The sequence below is a fragment of the Somniosus microcephalus genome, chromosome 6 (assembly GCF_052327205.1).
Source record: "Somniosus microcephalus isolate GS21.2 chromosome 6, FLI_Smic_1.0, whole genome shotgun sequence".
NCBI lineage: Eukaryota > Metazoa > Chordata > Chondrichthyes > Squaliformes > Somniosidae > Somniosus > Somniosus microcephalus.
In genome coordinates, this window is record NC_140992.1 from 51,540,353 (window position 1) to 51,553,978 (window position 13,626).

The 13,626-nt window shown below is 47.4% G+C and overlaps 1 protein-coding gene across 1 annotated transcript in view; it reads left to right on the forward strand.

The window, feature by feature from the left end:
* The first annotated feature begins 996 nt into the window (after positions 1-996).
* Positions 997-13,626, forward strand: part of LOC147115718 (intestinal-type alkaline phosphatase-like) — a 58,003-nt gene continuing 45,373 nt past the window's right edge. Inside the window, 1 exon segment of the mRNA XM_085990209.1 lies at positions 997-1,112. Coding sequence (XP_085846335.1) covers positions 999-1,112 — 114 coding nt within the window. The 5' untranslated portion in view covers positions 997-998.

Below are 13,626 nucleotides of genomic sequence, written 5' to 3' on the forward strand. Positions count from 1 at the left end.
GAAATTCCCCCTCATCTCAGTCCTGAATGGCTTACCCCTTATCCTTAGGCTGTGACCCCTGGTTCTGGACTCCCCTGCCATCGGGAACATCCTTCCTGCATCTAGTCTGTCTAGTCCTGTTAGAATTTTATAAGTTTCAATGAGATCCCCTCTCATTCTTTTAAACTCTAGCGAATATAAGCCTAATTGACCCAATCTCTCCTCATACGTCATTCCTGCCATCCCAGGTATCAGTCTGGTGAATCTTTGCTGCACTCTCTCCATGGCAAGAACATCCTTCCTCAGATAAGGTGACCAAAACTGCACACAATACTCAAGGTGTGGTCTCACCAAGGCCCTGTACAACTGCAGCAAGACATCCTTGCTCCTGTACTCGAATCCTCTCGCTATGAAGGCCAACATACCATTTGCCTTCTTAACCGCCTGCTGCACCTGCATGCTTACCTTCAGCGACTGGTGCACAAGGACACCCAGGTCTCGTTGCACTTCCCCTTTTCCCAATCTATTGCCGTTCAGATAATAATCTGTCTTCCTGTTTTTGCCACCGAAGTGGATAACCTCGCATTTATCAACATTCTTTATCTCAGAGAATTGTGTGATATTAGCATTGTACAATTCTGGCCAAATTTGCACCAGCTCCTAACTATTGAGAACTGACTGACACCAGTACACAAAAGTGAATCCCAGTAAATAGAAACCATTTGGGTTGTAAACTAAAAGTTAATTAAAGAAAAAGGTAATCTCTTGTGATAGCCTCAGTTGCAGCACCTTTGTACTATGGTGTGTGGCAAATAATTTTATTCAAAGGGTGAGGACTTGTTCTGTGAACTACATCTCCTAAAAGTGATGAATCATTGTGTGCGTATGTGTAAAAGTGCCTTGGTCAAAGTTCTTATTTAATGCTGTTTATCAGCTTCTCTTTGTATTAATAAAGCATTTTAACAATTTCATGCAGTAGATTCATTAACAATGAATCACAACCATAATTTCTTTTAGGAATGGGAGTGCCCACAGTGACTGCTGCTCGAATACTCAAAGGCCAAATGCAAGGGAAAACTGGAGAAGAAACTATCCTATCAATGGAAAATTTCCCACATATTGGTCTCTCCAAGGTCAGGCATAGAAGATATAGGCCTAGAAATTCGGTAGGCTTAGCGCCGCATTTGAGGCGCTAGAGGGCCTAGCGCCGGAGTTATGGCCAGTTGAGAAATTCCCTGGGGCCCTAAATCGGCGTTGCACCGGTAGCGCTGCGCCGGCACCGATGACGTCATCGGTGTGCGCAGCGTCCCGGTTGCCGTGGTAACCCGGCCCCAAGCCGAAATTCAGTTGCGCCCGCCTCGCCCGTGGCAGGCGCAACTAAGACTCTGGCAACAGAGTCTTCCCCCAGTGTGCGCTGGCGCATAAAGGTGGAGCGGCGGCCGGCCGCGTTCCCGGCGGCCGCCTGCCCGCACCTCCCTTCCCGGACTCCTGCATTCCCCCCCCGCGGCCCTGATCAGTGTCTCATGCGAGCCCGGCACTTCCCCGAGGTGCCGGGCTCAGATGTCGGGTCAATCCGCCGGACAGTTGTCGGCTGCAGGCAGCTCCTCCTTAACAGGAGGAGGAGGCCTGCAGTTCCCCCGCCTGCCGCACCGCATCGGGTGCCGCAGCGGGGGATTAGCGCCGGGAAACCCAAGTTCACGCCCGTTTTGAGGCGCTAAAGGAGGGTTTTAGCGCCCGCCGCCGTCTGGGCCCGGCGCACCCGAATTTTCGTCGGGCGCTGCCGCATTACCGCTGGCGCAAACTTTCTGGCGCTACAGCCCTGGCAAGACCAGAACCCAATTTCTAGGCCATAATATTCTAATATTCTCTGAAATTATAGCTTTTATGATGTTTTTAATGACGATTAGAAAAGTGGTTTTGAACAAATCTATGCATCCAAGTCTTCCATGATTAAGCATTTTCATAATGTACTCCCAGCCAAGAACTTTCAGCAGCTGGCTCTTGATATTTAGGAAATAATTATTGGTGTTGTTGCATTTGTCAGCAATGAACAAGAAGGTGTATATTTATTGTGCATTTCAGTGCAGTGCATGCTGTTTAGATACAAGGTTTGAATGGTCCCTGCTGTGCTGAAGTGTAGAGGAACACACATCTTTGATTTTAGTATTGCTCTTACATTGTGGGTAGTTTTGTATATTTTTCCTATTTTCAGTTGCCGCCTATGATTCTTTTGACTTCATAGCAGCAGCTGTGACCCCTGTTGGGAGTACTCTATGGTAGTAATTTTACATTGCAGCATGTGACCTAACCAAGTTCAGATCTGAAAAAGCAGAAATTCTTTGAATTTACATTCTTATTTACCCTAAATATTGGACAGTTTGGTGAAATACAAATATAAGAAAAGTCAAAGGGGAGAAAAGATGATTCAGTCCCTGCAGTACTCTTACTCCTGCACCTCTTAAAGGGGAGGTGCAGTTTGATGACACTTGGTGCTGGAAGTAATTGCAGAAGGGAGTTTCACCTGGAAAACATAAAGGAATGACACAACAGGCCAGAGAGAGGGCTCAGAGCTTCTCAGACACAGCACTGGAGGCCTTAGTACAGGAGGTGGAGAGGAGGAGAAAGGTCCTGTTTCCATAGGGGGCTAGGAGGCCCTCCAGACAGACACTGCAAAGGCAGTGGAAGCAGATAGCCACGGAGGTCAATGCCAACAGTGTTGCCCCAAGGACCTGGATACAGTGCCAGAAGAGGTTCTATGATCTCACATGAGTGGTCAAGGTCAGTGAATTCATCTTCAAATGCCATAAAGTGCAGCATTAGACTCACACATTGCTCAATTCACCACAACCCCATTACTCACCTACCAACAATTTCTATCAATCACGACTCATACCTCACATTCATATCTCCATCTCACTCTCACACACTTACCACTGCTGCAAGCCTCACACCTACATCTCACAGCTTGCACACACTGCCAACTATTCAACCATGACAGCCACATCACCCAAACACATTTGAACCACAATCACTGACACACTTCCCTCTCTCTTGCAGGACAAGATGGCACAAAACCGTAGGCAGCGATAGCTAACTGGAGGGGGATATACGCATCTCCATATGCTGATCCCACTCGAGGAGATGGTGCTCGGCATAATTAGAGTGGCTGTGACCATTGAACATGATGGTATCCTCATACCAAATCCTCCTTCTCACATCCCACTTCCCCCTCATCCCACAATCTCTTCTGACTTACAAGCTGCACCCACGCGCCCCCCCCCACCCCCACACCCCCTCCCCCAACGCCCCCGGTCCCCCTCACCACAACCCTACCCTTGTGCCTTTCTCATTTCAGAGACCCAAGAAATCAAACCTGGCCAGACAGTGGTGCAAGAGGAAGAGGAGAGTGATGATGAAGAAGAAACACCGTCACTCAATCTGACACTCACAGCCACCAGCTCAGATACTGGCACTGCGCGGACTTTAGAGGGTTCTGCACGTGGTGAGCCACCGGGCCCGACTGGGCTGCAGCCAGGGCAGGGGGAAAGGGTAGCGCAGGTGCGAGCTTCCAGGAGGGCGAGGTCACAAATGAATTCTGCTGCACAGGACTCAGATGAGGACTTCGATGGGGCGGCCTACAGAACAAAGCTGATGAGTATGCACAACAAAATGCTTGGTGCATTGGCAGGCCTGCCAGTAAGCCTGAATGCATGTTAAGGAGCATAGAGTCATAGAGTCCATAGAGTTATACAGCACAGAAAGAGGCCCTTCGGCCCATCGTGTCTGCGCCGCCCATCCATCCCTGTCTAATCTAATCCCATTTTCCAGCATTTGGTCCATAGCCTTGTATGCAATGGCATTCCAAGTGCTCATCCAAATGCTTCTTGAATGTTGTGAGGGTTCCTGCCTCTACCACCCTTTCAGGCAGTGAGTTCCAGACTCCAACCACCCTCTGGGTGAAAAAGTTCCTCCTCAAATCCCCTCTAAACCTCCTGCCCCTTACCTTGAATCTATGCCCCCTTGTTATTGACCCCCCTACTAAGGGGAAAAGTTCCTCTTTATCTACCCTATCTATGCCCCTTATCATTTTGTACACCTCAATCAGGTCCCCCCTCAGCCTTCTTTGCTCCAAGGAAAACAACCCCAGCCTGTTTAGTCTTTCTTCATAGCTGAGGCGCTCCATCCCAGGTAACATCCTGGTGAATCTTCTCTGCACCCTCTCCAAAGCAATCACATCCTTCCTATAGTGAGGCGACCAGAACTGCACACAGTACTCCAGCTGTGGCCTTACCAGCGTTTTGTACAGCTCCATCATAACCTCCCTGCTCTTATATTCTATGCCTCGGCTAATGAAGGCAAGTATCCCATATGCCTTTTTAACCACCTTATCTACCTGATCCGCTGCCTTCAGGGATCTATGTACATGTACACCAAGGTCCCTCTGACCCTCTGTGCTTCCTAGGGCCCTACCACTCATTGTGTATTCCCTTGCCTTATTTGTCCGTCCAACATGCATCACCTCGCACTTTTCAGGGTTAAATTCCATTTGCCACTTTTCCGCCCGTCTGACCAACCCGTTTATATCGTCCTGTAGCCTGAGGCTTTCCTCCTCGCAATTTACCACCCCACCAATTTTCGTGTCATCTGCGAACTTACTGATCATACCTTTTACATCCTCATCCAAATCATTTATGTAGATCACAAACAGCAAGGGACCCAGCACCGATCCCTGAGGTACCCCACTGGACACAGGCTTCCAGTCACAAAAGCAACCTTCGACCATCACCCTCTGCCTCCTGCCACTCAGCCAGTTTAGGATCCAACGTGCCAAGGCACCCTGGATCCCATGGGCTCTTACCTTCTTGACCAGTCTCCTATGCGGGACTTTGTCAAAAGCCTTACTGAAGTCCATGTATACCACATCCACAGCATTTCCCTCATCCACACACCTAGTCACCCCCTCGAAAAATTCAATCAGATTGGTCAGACATGATTTACCCTTGACAAAGCCATGCTGACTATCCCCGATTAATCCTTGCCTCTCCAAGTGGAGACTAATTTTGTCCCTCAGAATTTTTTCCAATAATTTCCCTACCACAGATGTTAGGCTCACTGGCCTGTAATTCCCTGGTTTATCCCTGCTACCCTTCTTGAATAATGGTACTACGTTAGCTGTTCTCCAGTCCTCTGGTACATCCCCTGTGGCCAGAGAGGTTCTGAAAATTTGTGTCAGAGCCCCTGCAATCTCCTCCTTTGCCTCACACAACAGCCTGGGATACATCTCGTCCGGGCCTGGGGATTTATCCACTTTTTGGCCTGCTAAAACCGCTAGTACCTCCTCCCTCTCGATGCTAATATGTTCAAGTATATCACAGTCCCCTTGCCCGATTTCTATGTCTACATCGTCTTCCTCCATAGTGAACACAGATACAAAAAATTCATTTAAAACCCCGCCTACATCATCTGGCTCTACACACAGATTGCCACTTTGGTCCCTAATGGGCCCTACCCTTTCCCTGGTTATCCTTTTGCCCTTAATATACTTATAAAACATCTTAGGATTTTCCTTTATTTTGCTCGCCAGTGTTATTTCATGGCCCCTCCTCGCTCTCCTAATTTCTTTTTTAAGTATGCCCCTGCACTTTTTATACTCCTCTAGGGCTTCCTCCGTCTTTAGTCTTTTGTAACTGCCAAAAGCCCCCCTTTTTTTCCTAATGCATTTTTGTATATCCCTTGTCATCCAAGGTTCCCTTTGCTTGTTGGTACCACCCTTGACCTTTACGGGAACATGTTGGCGTTGTACTCTCTCTATTTCCCTTCTGAAAGTCTCCCACTGCTTTGATGTGGATTTTCCTATAAGTAGCTGCTCCCAGTCCACTTTCGCCAGATCCTGCCTTATCATATTAAAATCGGCCTTCCCCCAATTTAGAACCCTTATTTCCGGGCCGTCTTTGTCTTTTTCCATGACCACCTTAAATCTCACCGAATTATGGTCACTGTCGCCAAAATGCTCTCCTACTGACACTTCCACCACTTGCCCGGCTACATTCCCTAGAATTAGGTCCAGTACCGCCCCCCTCTCTTGTAGGACTTTCTACACGCTGGCTCAAAAAGCTCTCCTGGATGCACTTTATGAATTCTGCACCCTCTAAGCCTTTCACACTCTGACTATCCCAATTAATATTGGGGAAGTTGAAATCCCCCACTATTATTACCCTATTATTTTTGCACTTCTCTGAGATTTGCCTACATATCTGTTCCTCTATCTCCCCCTGACTGTTTGGGGGCCTATAGTACACTCCCAGCAAAGTGCTTGCCCCCTTTTTGTTTTTAAGTTCTACCCATATGGCCTCATTAGAGGAACCCGCTAATATATCATCCCTCCTTACAGCAGTAATTAACTCCTTAATTAATATTGCAACACCCCCTCCCCTTTTACACCCCCCTCTGTCTTGCCTGAAGATTCTATACCCTGGAATATTGAGCTGCCAGTCCTGACCCTCCCTCAACCATGTCTCCGTGATAGCAACAATATCGTACTCCCATGTGTTCAACAACAACTTCAGTTCATCCACCTTATTTGCAAGACTCCTTGCATTAAAATAAATGCCTTCCAGCCTTGCCATATTCCCTTTTGCCTTCACATATTTGCTCTGCCTTCCCAGCTGACTTGTTTTTTCCTCCGTATTTGGCTGTAATTCACCCCCTACTATAGCTCCACTCTGTATCCCATCCCCCTGCCAAGTTAGTTTAAACCTCCCCGCAAGGATATTGGTCCCCCTCTGGTTCAGGTGTAAACCGTCCGACTTGTACAAGTCCCACCTTTCCCAGAAGCAGACCCAGTGATCCAGGAAACTAAAGCCCTCCCTCCTGCACCAACTCTTTAGCCACGCATTCATCTGTTCTACCTATTCCTATACTCACTGGCACGTGGCACCGGGAATAATCCAGAGATTACAACCTTTGAGGTCCTGCTCTTTAATCTTCTACCTAGCTCCCTAAATTCTTGCTGCAGGACCTCATCCCTCTTTTTACCTATGTCGTTGGTACCAATGTGGACGACGACCTCTGGCTGTTCGCCCTCCCCCTCCAGAATGCCCTGCAGCCGCTCAGTGACATCCTTGACCCTGGCACCAGGGAGGCAACAAACCATCCTGGATTCACGTCTACGGCCACAGAAACGCCTATCTGTTCCCCTTACTATAGAATCCCCTACCACTATTGCTCTCCCACTCTTTTTCCTCCCTTCCTGGGCAGCAGAAGCACCCCCAGTGCCAGGAAGTTGGCTGCTGCTGCCTTCCTCTGGTAAGTCATCCCCCTCAACAGTATCCAAAGCGGTATACCTGGTTGAAAGGGGGGATGGCCACAGGGGTCCCCTGCACTACCTGCCTGCTTCTATTGTTCCGCCTGGTGGTCACCCATTTCCCTTCTGCCTGTGCAGCCCTACCCTGCGGTGTGACCAACTCACTGTACGAGTAATTCGCGACCCTCTCAGCATCGTGAATGCTCCACAACCCATCCACCCGCAGCTCCAGTGCCGCAAGACGGCCCGTTAGTAGCTGCAGCTGAATGCATTTCTGGCACACGTGTTGGTCAGGGACACTGGCAGCGTGGCAGCATGGAGGAGTTCAGCTCCAACCTTGCACAGGGCTTTGCTGAGAACTTGGAGCCCATCCTTTCCAACGTGGAAGGGGTGGGCAGATCCATTAGCGCACTTGATGACCCAACCATCATTTAGCGTCTGATGGCCAATGTCGCAGCTTCCATTGCAGCACAAGCAGGAGCCACCCAATGTCTGGGTGCTGCAGTGGAAGCTTAGACTGAGGTCATGCAAGCTCAGCTTGTTGCCAAGCAAGCAGAGACTGCTGCCATCATAGCTGCAGTTACCAGTGTTGAAAGGGGCTTGCAGGGTGTCACAGCAGTCCAGCAATCTGTCCTCCAGCAGATTACTAGGATTGCGGAGGCGCTGCCCCAGGGGGATGGCAGTGGCTCGGTGGAGGACAAACCTCCTGTCCTCTCTCAGGATGACAGCATTTACAGCCACTTTACAGCCACTGCTGTCTTCGCCCTGGACTGAGGCAGATTTCAGTGTGCACCTCCTTAGAAAAATGGAGCTGTCGCATGCACTGTTCCTCGCTGAGGTAGGAGAATTGCTCCCTGAAGACCCTAAGTGGATACGGCCTCCTGCTGAGAGCCCTTCTCCCCCTCCTCCTCCTTCCTTTTCTAGCAGCTTGTCCTGCTCTGTGTCGCCTCTGCTCATTCTCCCTGTCATGCTGCAGGCCAAGGGAGATACAAACTACTGCACCCATGTCTGGGAGCAACTGGTCTCAGAAGACCCCTTGCAAGTCAGTACCAAGTCCCTGAGCACGTGTCACACCACTCCTTGTAGACTTTAGGCAACTTTAAAGAAGTCTAGAAAGCACCAAACCCTTCTACAAACTCAGCAACAGCTGGTAGAAATCAATCAATAACTAACCTGTAAGTAGGTGATGATCCCTTTAAATAGCGCTGGTGGGAGGGGTCCTTCCAGCTGCAGTCCGTGTGGTGATGGTATTCCCACAGTGCTGTTAGGGAGGGAGTCCAGGATTTTGACCCAGTGGCGATGAAGGATCGATGATATACTTCTAAGTCAGGATAACGTGTGACTTGGACGGAAACTTGGAGGTGGTGGTGTTCCCATGCGCCGGCTGCCCTTGTCCTTCTAGGTGGAAGAGGTCGTGGGTTTGGGAGGTGCTGCCGAAGAAGCGAGTTGCTGCAGTGCATCATGTAGATGGTACACACTGCAGCCATGATACGCCGGTGGTGGAGGGAGTGAATGTTTAAGGTGGTGGATGGGGTGCTAATCAAGCGGGCTGCTTTGTCCTGGATGGTGTTGAGCTTCTTGAGTGTTGTTGGAGCTGCACTCATCCAGGCAAGTGGAGAGTATTCCATCACAATCCTGACTTGTGCCTTGTAGATGGTGCAAAGGCTATGTTTGCCTTTGTCCATTCAGTGACTAGCTCCGCTTCAGTATCAATTGTGGTAATTCATTCCATATTCTAACAAACCTTTGCATCAAATAATTCCTTCTAGTCTTTCTGTTTATAATCTAATTATGAGTGGATCTCCAGTGATATTGTTTAGAGGAAGGCAATGTCGAACTTGCACAGGGCTCAGACAAGCATTGAGAGTCCCAGGAAATCCCAGGATGGATAGCCCAGGGAAAGTGTGGAAGAAGAAAGTGGGCCGAGAGCAAAACTGAAGCCCTAGGGGGCGATCTTGCCAGCCCTGGGGAGGCGGGTTTGGAGGCGGAACTGCCGGGAAAATGGCAGAATCTGGGGTCGGGTACCCATCCTGCACCCAACCCGCCTCTGTGCCATCTTCCCAGGAGGCAGGTACCCGACCCGCGCTGGGTCCCATCTCCTAGAGGCGGGAAGGGGATTACAGCCACTTAACTGCCTGTTAACAGGTAGTTAATAGGCAGTTAAGAGGAGTATCCCCATTTTACCCACACAAGTGCGGGCTTCCCGAAGGCTGCGAACCCCGCCATGGTCAGCGAGGCAAGCAGTGGATCTGCAGGGGTCGGAGGGGTCCAAAGGTGCGCTGTGGAGGTAAGTGATGGGTGCAAGTGTGGAGAGGTAATTTTGTGAGGTGAGTGGAAAGTGATAGAAAAAGTCTCCATACCTTTGTTTCTTCCTGCAGGCTTCAATCATTGGGGTTGCGGAGGCTCCGGCATCTCAATGGCAGAGATGACAGAATGGCTGCTGCATTCTCCGATGCAACAGCCATCTGCTTCTGCTCACAGAAGAGGTTTGGTGAGCCTTGAGTACAAGAACTCGCCAAACAACAGAGAATGCCAATGTTTGACAGCTTCTGAAAGCTGTCAAACGATGACAATTCATCTGTCAAAAATTTTCTCTGTAACCGACTTCCCCTTAATTGGCCTGCTATGCCCGCTGGGCGGGCTTAACAAGGTCAGTCAAGGGAAAATAGCATGGGTTGGCCACAAGTTGATGGAGGCGGGACTAAAACCCGACAAGCAGCAGTCCTGCCTCCAACACACCTCCATTGGCAAAATCATCCCCTTCGTCCCCATTCAGAGGCTAGGCCTCCTGGGGCAAAACTTATTGGAAAGATTTCCATCAGGAAACTATGAGAAAGTTTGAATCTAATAATTTTGTGGTCACCGTAGCCCAGATGTTCCCCCACAAGGAGGTCTATTACTGTTTAATGATCATTACTAAAGACTAAATCAAACACCTGGTTATCTCTAGTTGCATTAACATGCAGTGTTAGAAAACAGTCATTTATAATATCTACAAACCTTTCAGCCGACCTGCCCTCAATGCTAAATGGCTCACCATTGGACCATTGAATGCTTGGGAAGTTAAAATCCACCATTATGCAAATGTTACTCAACTCAGATGCTTTCGTAAATTTGTGTCCAAAGTGCGTCATCGGATAATCGCAAAATAAATTAAAGGAAAGGTTAGAAAACATTTCTTTACACAGAGGGTGGTCAGAATATACTATCTCAAGTACAACCAACTGTCAAAGCAGGGCGCAGAAATACTTTAAAAAGGGAATTTGTTGCTTGAACAGAGGAATATTAAAGGAAATGGAGAGCAAGTAGGAGAGCATGATTGAACGAGTTGGCTCATGTGGAAAAAGATGCTGCCACAGACATTTTAGGCCAAATGACCTGTTTCTGTGCTGTAACGCTCTGTGATTCTTCAGGGGTACAGTGGAAATTGCTTGAAAGTATTGCCAAGGGATGTCAGTTATAAGCTTGACAAAATTACAAAAAAATTACAATGTGATGCAATCAGATGGAATATATTACATCGGTTGGCTTGTAAAGATATTGGCAGGAATTTGCAGTAGGACTAACGGTGAGGCTAACAGCACTCGCTGTTATTCAGGAGTAAATTAGACAGCAATTTCCGGTGTCTGCACATGCACAGTTAAGCACAGAAATCAGGAAATTGCTGTCCGATTTGCCCAGCTCCTCCACAAGTTTCGCGACACCGGTATCTCGCTGAGAGACTCAGCATTCAGCATGAGTGGTGTGAAGTTGTGGTACTTACCCACTAATTACCCACTAAACATGCCAGAAAAGGTTATGGCTTGTCCATTCAAGTGTAAGTGAATTTTTAACGGCGTGATAAGTCTTAATTTCTACCAAAAACCTCTCTGGCACTGAAAATTTACTTTTACAAGTGTGGAGTCTCACTTGTAGGTTTTTCAAAAATTAGAAATTTAAATTTTGAAAAATTTTACTTTTTCTTTCTGTCCCTTTTTATCTCTCTCTTAATCCTATCTTTCTTTCCCTCTCTTTATTTTGCTTTCTGTACATGATTTTACATTGAATTAATTATTCTAACTTACACTTCCTGGTTTAGACTCTGCATGCCTCAGTAAAAATTCTTCAATCTGATTGGTTGAAGAGACATGCTGTTACTTGCCATGTTCACACAGGTCCCAGATCCACTATAGAGGGTGCCGTGCTGTTTCGGACTTCCGATGACTGTAAGTTGATGCTCAAAAGCCCATGCAAAGCCTGTGGGCAGCTGTAAGCATAATGAATGGCGAGTGGCGTTCGTTCGCTGCAAAATCCAGGTCAATACAAATACAAAACAATAGCTTAGATGATTTAGATGTAGTTGTAAACTAAGGGGATAAAGTTATTTGACCCTGATATTTGGAGCAGACCATCCAATCCAGGTGTTAATTTACTCTTCTTTGTCCTTTCTTGTTCCACATTGGCAAATTTCAAAAAGAAAAGACTTACATTTATATAGCGCCTTTCACGACCTCAAGACGTTCCACGAAGGTCTGAGGCGCGAGTTGGGTAGGATTGATTGGGGAATGTCACTCAAAGGGTTGATGGTGGATAGGCAATGGCAAACATTCAAAGACCGCATGGATGAACTACAGAATTTGTTCATCCCAGTTTGGCATAAAAATACAACAAAAAAGGTGACTCAGCCATGGCTAACAAGGGAAATAAGGGATAGCATAAGATCCAAGGAGAGGACATATAAATTGGAAAGAAAAAGCAGTAAACCTGAGGATTGGGAGCAGTTTAGGATTCAACAAAGGAGGACAAAGGGATTAATTAAGAAAGGGGAAATAGAATATGAGAGTAAGCTAGCACGGAACATAAAAACTGACTGTAAAAGCTTTTATAGATATGTGAAGAGAAAAAGATTGGTGAAGTCAAGCGTAGGTCCCTTGCAGTCAGAATCAGGGGAATTAATAATGGGGAACAAAGAAATGGCCGGCCAATTAAATACATATTTTGGTACTGTCTTCACAAAGGAGGACACAAATAACCTCCCAGAGATGTTGGGGAACATAGGGTCTGATGAAAGGGAGCAACTGAAAGAATCAGTATTTGTAGGGAAATGGTGTTAGGGAAATTGATGGGATTGAAGGCCGATAATTCCCCAGGGCCTGATAATCTATATCCTAGGGTACTTAAGGAAGTGGCCCTAGAAATAGTAGATGCATTGCTGATCATCTTCCAACATTCAATGGAATCTGGAACAGTACCCATGGATTGGAGGGTAGCTAATGTTACCCCACTATTCAAAAAAGGTGGTAGAGAGAAAACGGGGAATTACAGACCGGTAAGCCTGACATCGGTAGTGGGGAAAATGCTAGAGTTCATTATAAAAGATGTAATAGCAGAGCACTTGGAAAACAGTGACAGGATCGGACGAAGTCAACATGGATTTACAAAAGGTAAATCGCGCTTGACTAATCTACTGGAATTTTTTGAGGATGTAACTGGTAAAATAGATAAGGGAGAACCAGTGGATGTGGTGTATTTGGACTTTCAGAAAGCTTTTGATAAGGTCCCACATAAGAGATTAGCGTGTAAAGTTAAGGCACATGGGATTGGGGGCAAGGTATTGACTTGGACAGAGAACTGGTTGGCAGACAGAAAGCAAAGAGTTGGAATAAACGATCTTTTTCCGAGTGGCAGGCAGTGACTAGTGGGGTACCGCAGGGATCGGTCCTTGGACCCCAGCTATTCACAATACATATTAATGATCTAGACGAGGGAACTAGAAGTAATATCTCCAAATTTGCAGATGACACAAAGCTGGGTGGGCGTGTATGCTGTGAGGAGGATGCCGAGAAACTACAGGATGATTTGGACAGGTTGGGTGATTGGGCAGAAGCATGGCAGATGCAATATAACGTGGATAAATGTGAGGTTATCCACTTTGGTGGCAAAAACAGGAAGACAGATTATTATCTGAATGGCAATAGATTGGGAGAAGGGGAAGTGCAACGAGACCTGGGTGTCCTTGTGCACCAGTCGCTGAAGGTAAGCATGCAGGTGCAGCAGGCGGTTAAGAAGGCAAATGGTATGTTGGCCTTCATAGCGAGAGGATTTGAGTACAGGAGCAAGGATGTCTTGCTGCAGTTGTACAGGGCCTTGAGTATTGTGTGTAGTTTTGGTCGCCTTATCTGAGGAAGGATATTCTTACTGTAAAGTCCGCGCCTCAATAATACACGGACTTCGGGAGAACAGTTTAACAGGTACTTTACTGAACAAGAGGCAGCTTGAAAGTGAAACTACAGAAGCCTGCTAGGGCCTTTTATACAGGGGTGGTCACTGCCGGTACTGCAGTCTAAGACCAGTTATTCCCTTAA